Source organism: Bison bison, unplaced genomic scaffold (assembly GCF_000754665.1).
Source record: "Bison bison bison isolate TAMUID 2011002044 unplaced genomic scaffold, Bison_UMD1.0 scf7180017864530, whole genome shotgun sequence".
Lineage (NCBI taxonomy): Eukaryota > Metazoa > Chordata > Mammalia > Artiodactyla > Bovidae > Bison > Bison bison.
In genome coordinates this window covers 531,123-554,171 of record NW_011495080.1, presented here as the reverse complement: position 1 = coordinate 554,171, position 23,049 = coordinate 531,123, and the positions used below count along the sequence as shown (strand labels likewise).

Sequence of the window (23,049 nt, the reverse complement as noted above, 5' to 3'; positions counted from 1 at the left end):
TTTACTTGTGACCCTAATAGGACTGAACATTTACTTTACTTCTGGTGCCTTTTTTGGAAAATTGAAAGACTGGGAAGAAGAGAAACATTGAGGGGGGGGGATGGATTGCTAAGATCATGACAAGTTTTTCTCTGATTAAAATGTTCCCTATATTTTATTTCTAGGAGAATTAAAGTCCAATAAGTATGAGGCAGGTATTACTTGCTAAATGCTCTGAATAACATTATGCTCCTTACCCTTTATGGAAACGTATTCCAAGATTCTATGTCTTCTTTGAAAGTACTGGAAGATTGAAAATGCATCTATTTGACAGACCTGGAGACATTACTGTCTGCTTAAATAAGTTGTCTGCTGCTTAAATTTCCAGATGCAAGAAAAAGGTGTCCTCTGGCAGCCCAGACTGAGTACGAGAATGCAGGAGGAAAACATGATAAGATAGGGAAAAACATGGAGGGAATTTTTGTAACTCAGAAATAAGCTTGTAGACAGTGAGGAGCCTGTTTTACTCCAAAGAAGAATCTAAAATTTGAATTTACATGAGAAGCGTTGGAACATGATTCTCTACACTCTCGCCTTCTGATTGATTTCACTTTTAAAAGCTTAAGGCTTAAAACTAATTAAATTAAAAGCAAGCCAGAGAAAAAAGAGATTGAGATCAAATGCTTCGATATTGCACATCTAAGGATGCTGATCTGTTGCATTATTTTCTGGAGAAAGTTAATGGGAATAAAGCCCTTTGTTTCACTCCATTAGAGAATCCCACAACTAAAGGTTGATAAAATTTGAATTTTTATGTTTGGAAATTATTTTAAAATAATTCAATTGGTGAAAGATAGTATTTTATATTGCCTCATTCAGTGCTTCCTAAAGCATATTTACCTTTGTTTTTCATTTAAACCAAAGAAGTTATGAAACAATTTCAGACTTTCAGATATATGGAACCAAGAGTTACATATTATGGGAAAATATGTGTTATCTCTCATTCCTAAAGAAATCTGTCTTCTCAGCGGGTAAAGGACTGTAATGTTTCTTTTCTTAAATAAGGCTTCGTATGGTCAAGGACCCATAAATGAAATCATATAGTTCTTTTTTTTTTAATACCTCCACAATTTAGTAGAACTTGATAACTATTTAGAGCATTAAATTCTGTTTGGAGTTCTATTCTTACAGAATTAACAAGACATTATGATGTCATTCTAGGAATATAGTGTGATAGGATTCATACAATCAGGACAAATAAGAAAGCCTGTCAAAATCCAAGTGTGAAGGATATGGTCACCATATTGAATAAGGTACACGTTTGGTAACTGGAAGACTGTTTTTGGTAATTGGGAGAAAACTTTCTTCAGTCGAAGGTCCTTTAAGGAAACATAGCTGATTTCTTTCCATTTCTCTTTCCTTCCTCCAGGCTTAAAGAACACAAGGATAAATAAGTTCATAAAACTCAGAATGATTGGAAGAGAGAGCTTGCTGGGGCACTCTATGAAATACTGAAAATGGTCTTTCTTTTTCTATTTGTCAAGTCAGTGATTTTCAGAGCCTGTCCTTTTGTATTTATGTTTTCAATACTTCAGTAAGATTTAGCAAGGTGTTTAAAGTTGGGGCTGGGATGGAATACTTCTTGAGAATTTAAGTATTTCACACTCTATGCAGTGGAGATTAGCATCCGCACCCTTGCCTTCACAGAAAATCAGGGAGTTAGTGTATGATGTGTTAAGAATCACCCTTCACACAGCAGAGCGCCTTTGGCTTCCTGCCATGTCGTAAGGTTAAAGAAAGAGGGAATGCCATGATTATTTACAGGACTGCTTTTCCTGTGGGAGATTGTGTTCTAGTTCACCTCAGCTCATTACTGATTCATGGGCTGCTATTTTGGCTAAATGATGATGGAGGAGCAATATTAGGTGAGAGGCTAACAAAACATTCTTCAGGCTTTTCCACCATGCCTCTCCTTGCAGAGTCTTTGCTGTCAACAAAACCCAGTCAGGATAATGCCTCCCTTTCATCCCCTCCATCCATCCCCATGAGTACCTTTAGCCTATTAAGGTTCACCTGTAAAAGAACTGCATTCACTATTCATGTTTCTGCATTTGCACTTTACAAGGTACTCTGCTCTTATTAAGCACCAGTCTATAAATCGTTCCACATATGTGCCTAGAGATTAGTTCCTTTTTCTACTGCCCACTGGCAGTTGGCTTTGATTTAGTGGGGAGATATGGACCCCGTCAACGTTCCTAGCTCAAGTGGAGTCTTTGACCAGGTGACAAAAATATTTCAACTTTGAAGGCACTTTGGCTGCATCATTAGACCAGTTTGTAATTAGTTTATTGAAAGGTATTGAAACCGTCATTTCTGAAAGTGGACTTAGACTTATCTTGATAGGTAAGTGTTATTTATTGAGTCTTATCCCTTTAAAAGTAAAGGTGGATTTTTCAAGAGAAATACTTTGAGGTTAATCCCAGCTGACTTCTGAGGTGTTATTTCTCTGAATAATAGAAGCATAGTTGTATGTACTTAAAAACTGTGTTTAGAGCCCAGAAGATAAGGGATTTATTTGCATATCTAGTCTGTGGTACTCATATAGTAGATGATAGAGTAGGAACCATTGGTTTATAGAAACCAGTAACAAGCAACCATTATGCCTGGTGTTAATATGCAAACCCAGCCTTGAATATTCACTGGAAGGAGGGCTGCTGAAGCTGAAGCTCCAATACTTTGGCCACCTGATGTGAAGAAACCACTCATTGGAAAAGACCCTGATGCTGGGAAAGATGCTGGGAAAGAAGGAGAAGGGGGTGGTAGAGGATGAGATGGTTAGATAGCATCACTGACTTGACAGACATGAATTTGAGCAAACTTTGTGAGATAGTGGAGGACAGAGGAGCCTGGTGTGCTACCGTCCACGAGGTCACAAAGAATTAGACATGACTTAGCGACTGAACAACGACAAAGTCCAAACTCAATAGAAGAAGAGCATTTTTCTGTTCCACCAAACCCTAGACTAGTTTGGAACTTTAATTCGGTAGCACCAGTCCAACCTATTATATATGGATAGAAAGTTTAAAATAGAGTTACAGACCTACATCTACAGCTGTGTCAACCCTCTACAACATCTGTGCGCAAGAATGATTTAATTAGTTTGTATGATCATTTTTCTCTGCTAACAGATGAGCTGGGGGAACATAGATGACAAAGAGAGAAGGCTTACAATATCAAATTATTGCACACAAAAGCATCTTTTTTTTCAGCATCACCTTGATTTATTTTCCTTGTCTTTTTTTTTTCCTCCAATGGAAAAATAATTTCATCAAAAAACAAATATTTCTGCCAAAGTGAAATAATTTCATGTTCTAATGCTTTCTTTTTTTAAAAAAAGTCAACATTGAACTAGGACATGCTCTGACCACCCTCCCTTCATTTTGTTGACTACAATTTTTTAAAAATCCACTGGCAGAAAAAGAGATATTTTCCTCAAATAGGATGATCATATTTTATTGCTGCTTTGTTTAGTAGATATTTTTCTCAATTGGGAAATAAAGTCTAGGTGAAAAAAATTACCTAACAAGAGAAGTAGTTTACATAGTCATAACATTTAAATTGCTGCCAAAAGAAAAAAATGTAAAAAAAAAATGTAATGTAAAATATCACATAACTTCAAAAAACTTACCTCAGTTTTCTATCACTTAACATGTACTATAAGTCAACATTCTAAATAGGATTACAGTCCTCTATTATAAGTCCCTAGTGGTACTATGGTATATTGATACATTTAAAAAAATGCTACTACAAAATTTTTCTTTTCATTTTGTTTCTGCCTATTGTGTACTTAAGCTATAGATAATTTTTGAATAAAAAGCCTACGGTAGATATAAATGCAATAGTTAACTGATCCTGTTTGCTGATGTCCTTTTCATGGTCCACGGAAGGTGGCGGCTTTTAGTCCAGCATCTTCTCCTGTTTCTTGCCTTCCTTTTTCTTCTTCTTAGATTCTGCTGTGATTAAAATAAAAGAAAGAGAGGAAAAAGTATCACATTAGTAAGCTATGAGAGAGGGAGCCACTTTTATAAATGGCCAGGAATGAAATGATTAAATGCATAGACAAAGTACGTGTGTGTGTGTGTGTGTGTGTGTGTGTGTGCATGTGCTTTTGCCAGAGTGCGCCTATGAGAATAGGCAGGAGTAATACAGCTTCCTGTGTGAACACCTATAAATGCCTGGTTTCATAGTGGTTGCCCCCATTTGATAAACAACATACTGTCTGGGGGTCTCACTTAGAAAATTGAAACACAGCCGGCCTCTCTGAGAGAATACACTGCTCAATGGAGAGCTACCAACGCTCTCCCAGACCCTCACTTCCCACACTGCCTTTCCATGGGACAGGTGATAAGCTTTTTTTTCCTGTTATCATTTTCAAAGTGCTTCTGCTCCTGAGGTATCCTCTCCTGATGTGTCTTCTGTTTATACATTTGGCCACCTAGTCACAGATGAAGGTCCACCTCTGAATCTACCAAACATGGAGCTTTGACTCTACAGAGACTCCTGGCCTTGGTGAAGCAAGTAAGATGGACCAACCTGGGCTAAACCAGGTAAGTAAAACTATTAGGATTTAAACCAAAAGACTTCATCCTTTTCCATTCAGTCATCTGTCATTTCCCTTTTCCTAAGCCTAGGAGAAAACGGTATGGAATAGGACATGTCAGCTTTGGTTCCAAAGATGAGAATGGTCAGCATCACCAGGCTAGCGAGTGCAAGGATATTGCAAAGTGTTTTTCAGATATTAAATACTTTCCCCATTCTCTCCACATAGCAGCAGACATGTATGGGTTAGGGGCTGGAGCCAGACTGCTGGAGTTTAAATTCTGACTCTATCACTAAGTTAATGTGAGACTCTGAGAAAGTTGTATATCTGTGAATCAGATTCTTCACTTGTGAATGAGCATACGAATAGTACCACTTCATTGGGTTCGTATCCAAATTTGATGAGTTGTATCAGATCCACTGAGAACAGAACATGGGACAATAAAATGGCAATAAAGGTTAGCACTTATTATAAGAACAAGGGGGTGATTGCTCTGTAGGATTAATATTCTTTGTCATCACCAAGACGTTTGCACTGAGCAGGTCATTGAATGAGGAATATCAGGACAGAAACAGTGGCCAGTACGGACTTGTTCATGGGATCACAGGGCACGTGCCCAAGAGGGTCAGAGGTTTATGATGAGAGGGGACATGACCCCAACCACAAGTGGTATACAAAACTCAGCTTATACTTAAGCAGAGCTTGAACTTTTTCCATTCTTATCCTTACCATCTCTTCAGATTGTTCTGAAGTCCATTATATATTAGGCGTAGTAGTATTTCTGTACAAAGTAATTGTCCTGCTGCTGCTAAGTCGCTTCAGTCATGTCCGACTCTGTGCAACCCCAGAGACGGCAGCTCACCAGGCTCCCCCATCCCTGGGATTCTCCAGGCAAGAACACTGGAGTGGGTTGCCATTTCCTCCTCCAATGCATGAAAGTGAAAAGTGAAAGTGAAGTCGTTCAGTTGTGTCCGACTCCTCGAGACCCCATGGACTACAGCCTACCAGGCTCCTCCTTCCATGGGATTTTCCAGGCAACAGTAACAGAGTGGGGTGCCATTGCCTTCTCCATTGTCCTAAACTTCCTTTATTCAAGCTTCAAGGGTGCAACATACACAATTAGGTCAGGAGTTGCAAAAATGTTGCTGCTCAAAAGTATTCATTTTGTTCACAAATATCCTCAGATTTTTTTTTCCCTCTCCATACTGAAGTAACACTTTTTCACTCTCTCTGTTTCTACTTGTCATTATAATGTCTCTTTTTTGACCTATTATAGGTGAGATGACCAGAACTTCCAAGTTTAAAGATACCTCTAAGGTCAAATAAGGTTTTCTGTTCAGTTTCTGAACAAATAATATCTGAACATTTAATAATCCCCAGTCTTTGGTTGACATTTGAAGTAACAGCTGTATATTAAGATGGTATCCTCAGGGAATAATCTAGGATGACAGCTGAAATATAACTCTTATTTCCCTCGTCTCATTTTCTCCAAATCCCTTACTGGGGAAGCCTCAGTAATTTATAATCCTCTAGCCTCCAGGAGAGGATGTTTGGGGCAACAGTTCACATGTTTTGGCTATCATGTCCCTATTTCAATAGGTAAGTAAATGAATCCCACACTCATCAGGTGTTGGTAAAATTTTATTTCATAAAGCTTAAAGTTATTCTGAATATTGGAAACTATTTGATCTAAGTAATGTAGGCAACACTTTGGGAACTGGAATTTCTCCTCAGTTGTCCTTGGTAAAAACAAGAGCACCTCTCTCTGTTACCTGAGCCTGACATTTACTTTATATTCATCAATGAACAACCATTATTGGTTGTTAATGCCATTAAATTTTAATACCATTAAATTGGTATTTAACAATTAAATACCAAGAAACTAAGCAATTGCCCATAAAATCTGCACAATATCAATCAATATTTTTAATGCAACTGACAAATAAGTCACCATGGCATTCTTTTGACACACTACACACCTTAAGTCCACTCTGGGTTCAATCTAAATAGATAAAATGAGGAGTCTTCAGTAAAAGGTAGTGGAAAGAATTTGTATTTGTCTATAGTCAATTTTGGAGAAGGCAATGGCACCCCACTCCAGTACTCTTGCCTGGAAAATCCCATGGACGGAGGAGCCTGGAAGGCTGCAGTCCATGGGGTCGCTGAGGGTCGGACACGACTGAGCGACTTCACTTTCACTTTTCACTTTCATGCACTGGAGAAGGAAATGGCAACCCACTCCAGTGTTCTTGCCTGGAGAATCCCAGGGACGAGGGAGCCTGGTGGGCTGCCGTCTATGGGGTCGCACAGAGTCGGACATGACTGAAGCGACTTAGCAGCATAGTCCATTTGATTTCTCATACTGTGACCTTTATAGATATTTAGTGAGCTTTGTCACTGCTTATCTTTATGGCCTCAAAAACTGATGAACATCCTCTCTAGCTTTACCCTGTCTGTGTTGTGCTGGGCTGTGCTAAGTCGTCTTAGTCTTGTCCGACTCTTGGCGAACCTAGGGACTGTAGCCCACCAGGCTTCTCTGTCCGTGGGATTCTCAGGCAAGAATACTGAGTGGGTCACCATTCCCTCCTCCAGGACATCTTCCCAACCCAGGGATCCAACCCATGTCTCTTTAAGTGTCCTGCGTTGGCAGGCAGGTTCTCTACCACTAGGTCCACCTGGTAAGCCCCAAAGATCATGGATATGTGGCAGCTATTTTTATGGCTTCAGTCCCTATTTCTCTTGCTACCATCACAGATGCATGTTACATAAAAGACAATAAATTGGTATAGAGAAAAAGTATGTCTGTGGTAGATTTAGCCTGATGGGGGAGAGAATTTCTCCTCTCGGAGTTATTTCATTCTTTTTAAAAAGTATTAGTTTTCCAGCTTTAAGAGTAATACCTATTTATATAAAAATAAAGAAACATATGGTAAAAAAAAATTACCCATGGTTTGACAATATAGAGATAGCACTTCCAGCAAACAGTTCTATTTATGTTTCCTTTCTGCCAATATATGTAATATACTTTAAGAACATAATGACAGTTGATAGAATATATTATATGAAAAATTCTGTTATATTAGTTTCCCTGCCATTGCATATACTTTGAGACATGACCAAGTAGCATTCTTTTATGACATCTCTGCCTACTTTTCTTCTTTTGTTGGTCAGTCGACGTGTTCCCACATGTCCCCATTTTTTGTTATTATAAAGAATGAGGCAATGTGTGTTTTGCAGACAAATCACTGTTTGTTTAAACTTTGCCCTAGTGTACATTACTAACAGAGGATCTACTGGATCAAAGAACAGAGTATTTTTAAAGCTCTAGGTATGTACTGGTGTATTTCTTTCTTGAAAGGAAGTACAAATTTAAATTTTTATCAACAACTTATATAAGGCTATCACAGGGATGCTCTAGTGCTCCAGTTATTATGAATCCATCTGCCAATACAGGGAACACAGGTTCGATCCCTGGTTAGTGAAGATGCCACATGCCATTGGGCAGCTAAGCTCCTGCTCCACAACTACTGAACCTGCGTGCCTAGAGCCCACGCTCTGCAACAAGCCACGGCAATGAGAAGCCATACACTGCAAAGAAGAGTAGCCCCCACTCGTTACAACTAGAGAAAGTCTGCTCAGAGCAATGAAGACCAGGCCCAGCAACAAATAAATAAATAAATACAAATTTTAAAAAAAGAATCGATCACAGCAAACTCCTTCTCAAAAGGCAAATCATCAAACAGGATGCCTCATCTCTTTTCCACCCATCCACAGGTCCTTTTAGGAATAGGATCGTCATGTGGTTGGTACAAGTAAACACCCACTCCCATTTCCGTTATTAGGGACACCTAGAAGAAATAAGACTATAAGTGGGAATTGAAAGAAAGACATCACAGATTTTTTTCTGAAGACTTTGAGAGGAGATGGCATTCTAAGAAGCAGAAGAGTTGAAAATTCTGGAATAAAGTAATCTCATTTTCTTAGCAAAATGTCTTGGTTTGATTTCTTTTTTTCAGATGACCTATGGCATATATAGAAAATGAAAGAAAATTAAGAGATGAAATGATATGAGAGGGGCTTAGATTTTAACTGGGTCAACATCTCTTTGCTACTATTTCAAATAAAATGGCTTTGGGTCATTACACTGATGAGAGGAACTGTTAATTAAAATAGGAAAATATGTTTACCTTCTAAAGAGATAGAATTCCTATAAGAGGAAGCTATGAACTCTCAGAAATGGACACCAAAGCTTTAGAGGTCAAGAGTGCCCGTGGACAAGGACAGTGGGCAGTGTGTCACAGAGAGTCCTAAATATAACCTGTGGAGATTCATTCAATAAATCATGAAAACTGAGTGAAGGAAAAGGATCAAGTTACTGTCAACCATGTAAATAAGCCCCAAAGTCTGGATACAACCAACACGTTTGTAATACTTCATGAACCTATTTGAAGGAACTCACCTGTGCTTAAGAATCAGCTGCCTAGTCACCTGGAAATCTCTAATTCCTTCCCAGCTGTTTCTGAACTTTATAACTTGCTGAATTGTAAACATACAGCTCGGTGATCCACCAGGGATCTAGGTACTAGCTGGCTCGGCTTCCCGCCATGGCACCGTTCACTGAATTCCTCAATATTTCAGGTTAAATGGGGGTCGTGTCTATCAAGTGGCACAATACAGGAAGAAATTTCTGTATATTTAACAATCAAAAGTATCATCTCTTAGTTTTTTATTCTGATTATTCTCAGATATGGTTCAGTCCAACATCTGTGTAATAATTTGTTTCCTCTTCAATTCCTTATTTTGTAATGTCATGCCATTTCTTCTTTTATGGACTCAATACATTTGTAATACTTCTAGAATTATATATGGAATATATGCGTGCATGCATGCTAACTAGCTTCAGTTGTGTCCAACTCTTTGAGACCCTAATGTCTACTCTATTCATGAGATTCTCCAGGGAAGAATACTGGAGTAGATTGTCATGCCCTCCTCCAGGGGATCTTCCCAAACAAGGAATTGAACCCACATCTCTTGACCACTCCTGCACTGGCAGATTCTTTACCACTAGCACCACCTGGGAAGCCCGTATGGAATATATACATCCCACTATATATATCCACCTTCATAGGGCTGCTCCTCAGTGATGTGCTAATATCTGCCCTTTCCCTCACTGCCCACCTTCCTTTTGCTCAAGTCTATTTCATAACAACACCAACCACTCTCCTCTCTACTACCTGCCCTTCTACACAAGTTTACTTTTGACATCAAGTACAGTACATTAAAAATAGTATACTTCTGTGTCAAAATGCAGACTAAGCATGTCAGGAACCTTTGAGCAACCTCTGTCTGCCCGCATTCACTTAGGGGTGACTCAACACTTAACTGTGTTGCCTCAAAATAGCAAGTTCAGCTATGAAAGCGTGGTGAGTAATGTGGACTTAACAGAGGGTTTAGTGGAGATGAGGAAATTATTTCATCAACTACCCAGAGCAAGTTTAGTAAATGTCCCTAAGCAGGTCAGCTATTTTCCAAAGCAACTCTCCGTGGATCAGTAAACGAAGCTCTTCTCCCTTCACCCAGAGACTCCTCTTTTCAGCCCCTTTTCCCTCTCATCTCTCTGTTTCCTCCTCCTTGAAGGAAAAAGCTGAGACCACTACTGGCTTCTCCAACCCATCAAGAAAGGAATCCTCTCTAGGATGTGCTTTCTTTGTAGGGTAGAAGCGAGTGTGCTGGGGTCACTCCTAGGTCTGACCTATGCACATGGGTTTACCAGGACAAGAGTCGCCAAGTCAAGCCCCTCTTTTAACTCAGCTCATTCATACTGTCCTTATGTATCAGTCACGCCTATTCATGTATCTGGAAATGTAAAAAAAACACTGAAAATGTTTGTGGACTTTTCCTCTGAGAGTCATGAGAGAGAAGAACGATGAAGATAGGAATCAAGAGATACTTCATCTGTATGTCCTTTAATCCAGGGTTTTCTCACTTGTATACAGTTACAGAAGGAAAACAAAAAACTGTGTGTGTTGTGGGTGTGTATGTTTGTATTCATATTCAGCTGCTACGTTGTTTTTTTCACCTTTGGCCAAAAAAAGTGTTTAAGTACTGAAGAAAATTCAAGAGAGGCAAATACAGCTAAAGCAAATAAAACTTGGCAAAGAATATGTAATTTTATGTAGGTAGCTTTAAGAATGTTGGCATAATTATGGCCATATATATTTGTGGGCTCAATAGCACGCAATTCTGATACCTGTGTTAGAGACTTGTGTGTGCCTGTGTGTGTGTGTGTGTGTGTGTGTGTGTGTGGTTTGGCAGTCACTGGATGCTGTCATTCTTGGCAATCCTGCCGGCCCTATCTCCATTCCCTACCTACCTTGAAGAACTCTATAAGTCAGCTAGAATAGAGGATATACTTAAATCCACGTGTCTTGTCTCTCTAACACACACACACATACGCAGAAAGACACACACAACCACAGATGGTGGAATGAATGTCTAGGCTGCTTCTGTTCAGCAAAGCATCTGCTCCTTCCTCGGTCCACAGGCCCCTCTCAACACCTTACACTTCTTGACAGTGACCCCCCCACACAGAGTAACTGACCTCTTCTACATCAAAAGCAGAAAGAATACTTCTTTCTAATATGATATTTAAATGTTTAAAACTTTATTTCTGCAATAGTGAGGGCATAGGTAGAAAATTTACCTTATTATAAAATGTTATAAATTATATGGTAGCCTAAGTCAGAAATGAAATATATTATTATAAACAATAAGTAGTGCCCACTAAGTACATCATTATTTTTCTATTATCATATCTAATGTTTAATATTTAATGACTGGTGCTATTGGAAACTCAAATTATGATTTATGGAAAAGGGGAAAAGCTTGAACTCTAGAATATTTAAAAACTCAGTAAGTACAGCTCCATGAATCATTTTTAATTCGCTCTTATATTTTTTTGGTTCCTATATATATATGTATACATTATATATGTATACACATTATAAATATATATATATATATATAATGTATGTATATATCAGAATCAGTTGTGATGGGCTGAATTATGTCCCCCTCAAAAATTCCTACTGAATTCCTAACCCCTCAGAGTGTGAACATACTTGGAGACAAAGTTGTTACAGAGGTAAATAGGCTAAAATGAGGTCATTAGAGTGGGCCCTACCCCAGCATGAGTGGTGTCCTTGTAGTAAGAGGGAATTTGGACACAGACAACCCCAGGAAGAGGACAGCGATCTATGAGCTGAGGAAAGCAGTCTGGAACAGACTCTTCCCTCACAGTACTGAGAGGGAATCAATCCTGCTAAAACCTTGTGAAAAAATTAATTTCTGCTGTTTCAGCCACCCAGCCTGTGGTACTTTGTTATAGCAGACAGTGAACGAATACATCTGTGAACTAGATAACACTAGCTGTCCTTTTTGTATATCCTTCAGATAACCCTCATTAGTTGCAGAAAATATACCTAACTTTATTGTTATTTTTTTAAATGTCCCCCAGATTTTAATTAACATCATTTGAATATGTGACTTTGATACTGTACACGGTAGGACTGTATGCGTATGTGTGGTTTCAAGCTGCTCCAGACATTAATCCATCACTGGTCTCCACACCTCCAGATTTAGAGCAGCTGAGCTGTGTTTCAACAACACTCAATTCCACCCTGTCTCCACGCACCCAATGCTCTGTCTACAGCAGCAGCAAGTAGGTCTGAAGAGATTCTCCTCAACTTCTCTGCTGTTGCTGCTGCTGCTGCTAAGTCGCTTCAGTAGCGTCCGACTCTGTGCAACCCCAGAGACGGCAGCCCACCAGGCTCCCCCATCCCTGGGATTCTCCAGGCAAGGATACTGGAGTGGGTTGCCATTTCCTTCTCCAATGCATGAAAGTGAAAAGTGAAAGTGAAATTGCTCAGTCGTGTCTGACTCTTAGCGACCCCATGGACTGCAGCCCACCAGGCTCCTCCGTCCATGGGATTTTCCAGGCAACTTCTCTACATGTTTTTAAACAGCAGTCTTCATAGCAGCTTAATTTATTACTCTGGTGCATGTCAGCAAAGGTCTGAAAATAAAGCTTTTCTGTAGAATGAAAATCATCCCTGGAATTATTTTCACCTTGCAAGAGCGAGCGCCAAGAATGTGTGAGCCTGTGGTAAACAGCTCTGGGCCCTGCCCTCTGTGTGCCCCAGCAGCAGGACACTGGGAAAATGTTTACCTGCTTCTTGCTCTTTGGATTTCTGATGAGCTCTTCTATAAATACTGCATTTTCCTCTAGAAAAAGTCTTTCTTTCCCCTTGCCTCTTTGAGCTGAGCAACAGCCAGCCTGCTTTGATTTCCCTGTAGGTTGCTGAAGGCTGTGCAATGAGGCAGAGCTGGCTGGAGTCACCGGGAACATGCAGAGCGTCTCTCCAGCACTTGTTACCAGGGCACCCACCGGTGCCCTGGATCCTGGGGAAGCACGAGTATTTCAGAGTGGAGAGAAGGTAGCCCCAAAGCCAGCCCTGGGTGGAGCCTGGGAGGCCACCAAGTGTAACGGGGTGCCTGGCACTGCTGTATCTTACTCTGGAGGAAGTCAGCCCCTTTAAGGACCCCCATTGGAGAAAAGTGGCACTAAAAGTTATTATGTGCTCCCATGTGGTTATTATACAAAGAAAAGCTGAGTCAAAAGTATCTGATGCAGCTCAATCGTAAATGACCCCAAACATACTTATACTAATGTTTTAGAGTTCAGCTCAGTACAGTCACTGAGTCGTGTCCAGCTCTTTGCAATGACCCCCCTGGACTGCAGCAGGCCAGGCTTCCCTGTCCATCACCAACTCCCGGAGTTTACTCAAACTCATGTCCATTGAGTCGGTGATGCCATCCAACCATCTCATCCTCAGTTGTGCCCTTCTCCTCCCGCCTTCAATTTTTCCTAGCATCAGGGTCTTTTCCAATGAGTCAGTTATTCACATCAGGTGGACAAAGTACTGGAGTTTCAGATTCAGCATCAATCCTTCCAATGAATATTCAGGACTGAGTTCCTTTAGGATGGACTGGCTGGATCTCCTTGCAGTCTGAGGGACTCTCAAGAGTCTTCTCCAACATCACAGTTCAAAAGCATCAATTCTTCAGTGCTCAGCTTAATTTATAGTCCAACTCTCACATCCATACATAACTACTGGAAAAACAATAGCTTTGACTAGATGGACCTTTGTTGGCAATGTAATGTCTCTGCTTTTTAATATGCAGTCTCAGTTCAGTTCAGTCCCTCAGTCATGTCCGATCTTTGCGACCCCATGAATCACAGCAGGCCAGGCCTCCCTGTCCATCACCAACTCCTGGAGTTCACTCAAACTCATGTCCATTGAGTCAGTGATGCCATCCAGCCATCTCATCCTCTGTCGTCCCCTTCTCCTCCTGCCCCCAATCCCTCCCATCATCAGGGATCAAGGTCTTTTCTAAGGAGTCAACTCTTCGCATGAGGTGGCCAGAGTATTGGAGTTTCAGCTTTAGCATCAGTCCTTCCAATGAACACCCAGGACTGATCTCCTTTAGAATGGACTGGTTGGATCTCCTTGCAGTCCAAGGGACTCTCAAGAGTCTTCTCCAACACCACGGTTCAAAAGCATCAATTCTTCGGCACAGTTCAAAAGCATCAATTCTTCGGCATTCAGCTTTCTTCACAGTCCAACTCTCACATCCATATATGACCACTGGAAAAACCATACCCTTGACTGGAGGGACCTTCGTTGGCAAAGTAATGTCTCTGCTTTTTAATATGCTGTCTAGGTTGGTCATAACTTTCCTTCCAAGGAGCAAGTGCCTTTTAATTTCATGGCTTCAGTCACCATCTACAGTGATTTTGGAGCCCCCCAAAATAAAGTATGTCACTGTTTCCACTGTTTCCCCATTTATTTGCCATGAAGTGATGGGACCAGATGCCATGTTCTTAGTTTTCTGAATGCTGAGTTTTAAGCCAACTTTTTCACTTTCTTTCACTTTCATCAAGAGGCTCTTTAGTTCTTTTTCGCTTTCTGCCATAAGGGTGGACAAAAACCTAAACTATTCAGTTATTTTAGAATACCTAAAGAGATCCCATAGGAAGCAATTTAGGAAGAATTGGTATAATAGAGAAGAACTCTGGACACAGACTCTCTTGACTTCAAGCCTGGCCCCTCACTGGCTAGTGACCTTGTGCATGTTGCAACCTTAGTGTCCTGATTTGTAAAATGCAAACCAAACTCCTTGGGGCTGCTGTGGGGACCAAGTGAGGCAGTGCGTGCTAAGGGCTCAGTATAATGCCTTTCCGGGTTTCCCAGGTGGCTCAGCGGGTAAAAAATCTGCCTGCAAAGCAGGAGACATAAGAGACGAGGGTTCGATCCCTGGGTTGGGAAGATCACCTGGAGGAGGACATGGCGACCCACTCCAGTATTTGTGCCTGGAGAATCCCTTGGACAGAGGAGGCTGGAGGGCTATAGCCCATAGGTTCACAAAGAGTCGGACACGACTGCAGCGACTGAGCACAGACGCACATCATACTCAGTAAACAGCAACTACTCTTGTTACACTCAAGAAATGCTGATGATAATAGCTGTAACCTAAAACTTGAAGCAGAAGTTCTCAATCCAGAAGTTAGAAAGGAAAAATGCAGAAGCTTCAGGGGGAAATAAAAAGAAGGTCCCTCAACCCAGTATCTAATTAGTGCAAACATTGTTCTATTATGCAGCCTTCCTTGATACTAATTATTACATAGCTGTTTTGTGTGTACACAGCTAATGAGCCTCTGAACATGGAATTTACCAAGGGAGATGAAAGCAGATACACAACATGAAGTAAACCCTACAAATATTTATAGCTGCTAGTCCTCACAGCTGTCCTGGCAATTAGAAGCAAAAATTCTTTAATAAGGATGGGAGTAAAATACCCAGGTGACTCTTCTTCCAAGCGAGTGCCCTGTGCTTTAACTGTGATTTCTCTGTACATTTTTGTTGCAGCCAATGAATGAATGGTGTGCTCTAGTGACCCAGAACAGGATAGTTTATTTACTTGGATACATCATTCAGGGAATTCCCTGGTAGCTCAGATAGTAAAGAATCTGCCTGCAGTGCAGGAGACCCAGGTTTGATTCCTGGGTCGGGAAGATCCCCTGGAGACGGAAATGTCAACCCACTCCAGTAGTCTTGCCTGGAAAATCCCTGGACACAGACAAGATGTCCCATCTTGGACAATGGGGTCACAAGAGTCGGACTTGACTTAGCGACTAAACCACCACCACCATTCATTCATCAAGTCAGTACTATTTGTTAAGCTCCTCTCATGGACTAAGGACCTGAGTTGTAGTAACTTGCATAGGTGAATGGGTAGTGGCTCCTGACCTCCAGTGCTTCAGTGTGGGGCAAGGCAGACATGCACTCATTGCAGAGGCAGTGATGAATGTCTTATCACAGGAGCCAGCCCTTAGAGATAAGGCAGTCACTGCAGGCTTGGGCAGGGAAGTCTGCAAGTTCTCATAGGGATCTCCTTTCTAATCCTCAACAAAAACAAGCTCTTTTTGGCCTCAGGACTCTGAACTTCCCCTTGTTTTATTTAAAATGGTAGTATGGCTTTGTTTTCTTGGTCTCAAAAATCACTGCAGATGGTGCCTGCAGCCATGAAATTAAAAGATGCTTTCTCCTTGGAAGAAAAGCTATGACAAACCTAGACAGTGTATCAAAAAGCAGAGATATTACTTTTCAGACAAAGGTCCATATAGTCAAAGCTATGGTTTTTCCAATAATGTATGAATGTGAGAGTTGGACCATAAAGAAGGCTGAGCACTGCAGAATTGATGCTTTTGAATTGTGTTGGAGAAGATTCTTGAGAGTTCCTTGGACTGCAAGGAGATCAAACCAGTCAATCCTATAGGAAATAAATCCTGAATATTCATTGGAAGGACTAATGCTGAAGCTGAAACTCTAATACTTTGGCCACCTGATGGGAAGAACTAACTCAGTGGAAAAGACTTTGATGCTGAGAAAGATTGAGGGCAGGAGGAGAAGGGGGTGACAGAGGATGAGATGGTTGGATGGCATCATCGACTCGATGGACATGAGTTTGCACAAGCTCTGGGAGATGGAGAAGGACAGGGAAGCGTGGCGTGCTGCAGTCCATGAGGTCACCAAGAGTCAGACACAACTGAGCGACTGAACAACAAAACATTGTAGCTAGCTGCTATTTGTCTTCAAGTCCAAGTTCAAAAGTGACCTCTCAAAGGTGCTCTCCCCAGTTATACTGTCTTAGCCCCCTTCTCTCTTGGTCACTCTAACACTTGGCTCTTTAGATATTAAGACCACTTTCTTCAATACGTAGTTCTCATTTTAATTATTAGTTGTTTATTTTGGTCACTATTATCTACCCACTATCACCACTAGAACACAGAAATAAGAGGGAAGGAAACATTTAACATCAGTAGCACCTAAGATGCAATCTGCAAGCTCTTAATTATTAGTTGTTTATTTTGGTCACTATTATCTACCCACTATCACCACTAGAACACAGAAATAAGAGGGAAGGAAACATTTAACATCAGTAGCACCTAAGATGCAATCTGCAAGCTCTTAATTATTAGTTGTTTATTTTGGTCACTATTATCTACCCACTATCACCACTAGAACACAGAAATAAGAGGGAAGGAAACATTTAACATCAGTAGCACCTAAGATGCAATCTGCAAGCTCTTAATTATTAGTTGTTTATTTTGGTCACTATTATCTACCCACTATCACCACTAGAACACAGAAATAAGAGGGAAGGAAACATTTAACATCAGTAGCACCTAAGATGCAATCTTAAGATTTTATAAATAAATGAATATATTGGAAACTATGTCAAAGGACAGCATGCTTCTCTCAGAGCACTTGGAACTCTCTGCAGTACACTGGGATTTATCTCCTTCTCCTACTGCACTACTGGTCCATGTAGATCATTGTATCCCTGGTGCTGACCTAACCTATAGCACCCACTCCATAAACATTTGCTGAATAAACAAGCTGGGTTTTATAGAATGAAATGTATAAAGCATAGGAGAAGGGAAACAGGTCAAAAGTTTTTAGAATAACAGGTATAGAGAAATGGACATATAACAAATCATGGCCCAGGGATCCATCTGTGGGAGTTTGGTGTGGTTGGGGCGGAGTCTATGAGCAATGCCTGGAGCAAGGATCCAGAAGAGCCAAAGTGGATGATGCATGAACAGCAAGTCCTGCTAAGGAGCCAGGATCTGATTCTGTGCTCATAGAAGTGACACTCAAAGAGGGATTTTAGGAAGAATAAGTGGGTCTGAAATTCATTACTTTTCTTAGATAAGAAATTGAGAGGCCTATATGGAATAGATACAGGGGTAGGAGGTGTATGTAATGCAGGAAATCTAGAGTCAGGCTGCCTTATATTTAAGTCCTGGCTCCTCTGCCTATTATCTGTATCACCTTACACTAGGCATTTAAGTTTTCTAAGCCATAGTTACCATATATTTAAAATTGGGGATGATCACAACTATTTCACAGGGATTTTGTGAATATTCAATGACAATATATGAGCATTTACCCAACTATAATAAAAACCTATCAGGCTCTCAGGCTTCCCTTAGCTCAGCTGGTAGAGAACCTGCCTGTAATGCAGGAGACCCAGTTCAGTTTCTGGGTTGGGAAGATCCCCTGGAGAAGGGATAAACAACCCACTCCAGTATTCTTACCTGGAGAATCCCATGGACAGAGAAGCCTGGCGGGCTATAGTCCATAGGGTCACAGAGTCTGTCACAGGTCACAGACATGACTGAAGCAACTTAGCACGCACACACCAGGCTCTCACAAAATATTAACTCTAGTCTCTATTGGTGTAAATCACCATAATTCTTTTGCCTGAAAAAGTGCTGAGGGAAACACCCACCTCAAGAAATCCATTTGGAAGGAAGGAAACATTCTACAAAATACTGCACATTTATCAAAGATTTTTACATAAATTACTTTTATCTATGCAACGTGCTATGAGATATTCATTGTAGATTTTAGTTTCCAGAAGACAAAACAGATATTCCAATAAAAGGTGGGCAGATTTAGATTTTCTCACTTCAAGAACAGTATCATGGATGGGAAATAAAATAGATATTCAAAGATTGCCACAAGCAGAATGAAAAAGAAATGAAAACCTTGAGGCCAAACTGAGTAAGACCGTTTCTCCCTGATCAAAAAGAACAAATTCCCAGGAGTTCTCTTTCTGGTCACATGCAAGGGCAGCAGCCATCGACCCCCAGGGGTCTCAGAAAGGAGGAAGCCCCTCCCAGACTGGCTGGCACTGGGATTCTGTGCACTGACCTCTCTGAACACGTTCAAAGTCTCTCGGCCTAACAAAGTTCATCCACAGAGTATCGCCATGCTCATTCCCAAGAGACGTCAGAGCCCAAAAAATAGAAAGAAACACTGGGGAGTGTCTTTTATCTTTTAAAGAACTAACCAAAGAATCTATTTAGCAGGAGAGAATTGAGAATGCGGGAAATATCACTTTACTGACCCCCTTTCCCATTTAATGATCAACTGCCAAATGCTATGCTCTGCACACTGCCGAGTCTCGAACTTAAATGGCTGCTGTGCTTTTGATCTTTAAAGATGAATCGTCAAAGCTGAGAAGCCTAGGAAATCATCCAAAAGAGAGAGAGCAGCAACGTAGCAAAGCTTTTAGAAATAGCAGGGAAGAAATGAAAGGAATCAGGGTTATGGAGAGCAGGGAAACTAGACAAGAACTTGGCACCAGCAGAGTGTACATTGGTAGACAGGATGGCACGAGGGATTAGCGTTGTTGCCTGGACCACCTGTGACACAGCCATCCATCCGTGTGCTCCTCACCCTGCCTCTCTGGGAAACCATTTGTCAATGCCCTCTGTCACACAAACTCGGAAGCAGACACATGCCAAACTGGCCTGTCGGAATCAAAAGGAGTTTCACATACTTTCTAGTATTTATGTATCTTGTTCATAAAGCAACGAATGATTTCCATGTCAAGGAAAACTCAAAATTCTAGAATGATCCAACATGATCATCGTGCTATATCATTTGTGGCACCTAGGAGGATCTCAGCTTCTCTAGGTGCCTCCCACACAAGTCCCCTCCTCGGCCTCATCTCTGACTCTGCACTCAGGTGATAGCTACCAGCAGCCTGCTCCCCTGGGCTGCACCTGCACCCACAGACGGGCCAGCCTGGAGGACCCCAGCCTCCCCACAGATAGGCCATCCTGCCAGCCTCATTCAGCTGGACCACCTTCTAAGTCTACGGTGAGTCCGTCCTCCAAGGAAACCGTGGAGAAACACTCACTACCCTCTGAAGGGTTCTCTGCTCTGATCTTTGTTATAGCACTGTCAACCCTTGCTGGCCACATTTCCAATTTCTGCCCTTGCTCAACAGCTCAAATATTCCTGTACATTATTTTCAAACTGAAAAGACCAAAATGACTCAACAAAGAATGACTGGTGGTTCCAATAAGAAAAGACCTCTCTCTATAGTTGCTTCCCTGATAGCTCAGTTGGTAAAGAATCTGCCTGCAATGCAGGAGATCCCAGTTCAATTCCTGGGTGGGGAAGTTCTGCTGGAGAAGGGATAGGCTACCCATTCCAGTATTCTTGGGCTTCCCTTGTGGCTCAGCTGGTAAAGAATCCGCCTGCAATGTGGGAGACCTGGCTTCAATGGAAGATCCCCTAGAGAAGGGAAAGGCTACCCACTCCAGTATTCTGGCCTGGAGAATTCCATGGACTGTATAGTCCATGGGGTTGCAAAGAGTCAGACATGACTGATGGACTTCCACTTTCTTTCTTTCTCTCTATAGTTGGGTACTCAACTGGTCCAGTATGATTTTTCTCCAAGAAATGTCATCAGTGCCTCTTCTAGCCCAATAGGAGAGAAGGGTAGGTCTAATGATACACTCCAACACATACTCCCTGGAGGATCACTCACTGAATATCAATTCAAATCCTTTTCAGCTTCTCCTTTGTATTTATAAGCAAAGTTTAGAAAGTTTTAGACATTTCCCAGACCCTCTTGCAGCAGAATTTTATATGTGACCTAGTTTACACCATGCAGGCACTCTTAAATGAGTCTTAGAGCAGAGCAAACAGAAAATAAGGTCAAATTTGGGGAGACTGGACATTTTGGCAAGAAGGGAGGTAGAAGCGTTTGGCTTTGGGGTACAGGGAGGGTGAAGCTTCCAGTGTCCAGCTCTTAGCATTACATGTGTCAAGCAGTCAGTACTTTCAGCAAGAGGGTCTCTGTTCTATCAGTCACGTATGGTGTGATTAGACATTTCTCCTGGATCTGATGTCTTCTCGGCAATATTGCTGAATCCAAGTCAAATCCTCTGGCCCTTCCGGAGAGTCTGTGAGCTATATAAAACTCTTCAATCAACCCCTTTCTGCTTCACTAGCTAGAATAGATCTTGCTGCAGCTAAAATCTCTTCAACAGACACAGGATTTTCTTAATTAAAAATTTTAATTAATACTCTGAATCTCTTTTCCTAAGAAATTAAAATCTTAAGTGTCCAACACAATGACTCACCAATTTCTCCCTGCCAGATTCTGGCAGCAATTAAGCAAATTCCAGTTATAATCTGTCAGTCAGTCAATGACCCTCCCCAGCGCAATCTGTCCTTACCCCAGGAAAGCTACATTTCAGTTCTACATCTTCCCATTCTTAAGTCTGTATAGGATATCAATATTCTCCCTTCTTCTGGGTATACAATTCAGAAGTGAATGACTAAAAGCTCTCTTCAGATTAAGTGGGATTCCAACACAAGAGAACCTTTAGATAAGGATCGAAATGTTTCACTGAAACTTCGAACCAAGGCTAGAGTGTAGCGTTTGTATAAGATTGCCACAGCGGTAAGAACCACTTCTTTACCTCAAAGGTAATGCTGTGAGAATGAAGCACTATGAATTTTAAGACAATTTTTAACCAAATCAAGTGGGATATTTAGTCATTTGCCAACATTTAGATGGCAATTCTAGATATTAAGCACCTCCTCTCCCCAGGCAAGTCTTTCAGTCTTTTAACCTCATTAACAATCAAGTCACAACAATTATCCCACAAGGAGGATGTTCTCCCATCTTTCCTCAATTTAATGCTGGGTCATCACAGCCTTAAAAACATCTTAATATTCCATTCTAAAATTTAAAGAGCATGTTTTTCACACTGAGAATCATGCAGTTTGCATATTAATCCACTACCATTTCTCAAAACAAGAGGCCAGTAACCAAGCAAAAGAGTTTTACAAAACAAGCAGAAAAAAAAAAAATCCCAGAACTTAATGTTGTGTTTCATGAGAAGGATAATGTTGGAGGAAAGTATATTCTGGCTATGAGGTCAGTGACTGGGTTAAAAAGACAGACAAATGATGTCAAAAGAGAACAAAGCCTGGAATGATTCTGCTACTAAGCAATAGGGGGACTTGGATGAATCACTGATTTCCTTTGTTCTCATTTGTTACATGAGGGCCCCATCAATCACAGGCAAGGTCCCTGGAAGCTCTACCGTGTAATGAGTCTAGGAATCAGGATTTATCTAATACTGCTAGAGTTTCATGAGTTTATAATCCCTAGCAGCATGTGTGTGTGTGTGTGCGTGTGCGCTCAGTCATGCCTGACTCTGCGACTCCACAGACCATAGCCCGCCAGGCTCCTCTATCCAAGGGATTTTTCAGGCAAGAATACTGGAGTGGGTTGCCATGCCCTTCTCCAGGACCTAGGGGCAACACAGAACAATTGAAAAGGCAGTGGGTCTTCCTAGTCAGCTAACTTTACATTTGAATCTTGGTTTCAACACTTACAAGCTGTGAAACCTCAGGCAAGTTGCTTAAACTCTCTGAACCCTGTGTTTCCTCATATAAAAGCAGGATAAACAAAATGCACTACAAAGTGTTGTTTGATGCTTGAATTAAATGATGAGGAGTACCTATGACAGTGCTTGAGTCAAAATTAGTGGGTCCCCTACCTCCCTGTCTTTTTTATGTGTTTTATAAGCTAAAATACAAGAGAGCATCGATGACTTACTCTTTCCTGAATAAAGGAAGAAACTAATTTATTTTTTTTTTTTTTTCTCTCTAATTTTATTTTATTTTTAAACTTTACATAATTGTATCAGTTTTGCCAAATATCAAAATGAATCCGCCACAGGTATACATGTGTTCCCCATCCCGAACCCTCCTCCCTCCTCCCTCCCCATACCATCCCTCTGGGCCATCCCAGTACACCAGCCCCAAGCATCCAGCGTCATGCATCGAACCTGGACTGGCAACTCGTTTCCCACATGATATTTTACATGTTTCATTGCCATTCTCCCAAATCTTCCCACCCTCTCCCTTTCCCACAGAGTCCATAAGACTGTTCAATACATCAGTGTCTCTTTTGCTGTCTCGTACACCGGGTTATTGTTACCATCTTTCTAAATTCCATATATATGC

At 41.1% G+C, this 23,049-nt stretch overlaps 1 protein-coding gene across 2 annotated transcripts in view; it reads right to left on the bottom strand.

Annotated features, from left to right (window-relative positions):
* Positions 1 to 3,237: 3,237 nt before the first annotated feature.
* Positions 3,238 to 23,049, bottom strand: part of PTN (pleiotrophin) — a 111,562-nt gene continuing 91,750 nt past the window's right edge. The window contains exon 5 of one of the 2 annotated variants that reach the window (XM_010831620.1): positions 3,238 to 3,992. In XM_010831620.1, the coding sequence (XP_010829922.1) occupies positions 3,937 to 3,992 (56 nt within the window). In that variant the 3' untranslated portion in view covers positions 3,238 to 3,936. The remainder of the gene's footprint in view (positions 3,993 to 23,049) is intronic. The other variant, XM_010831621.1, reaches the window with a different exon arrangement.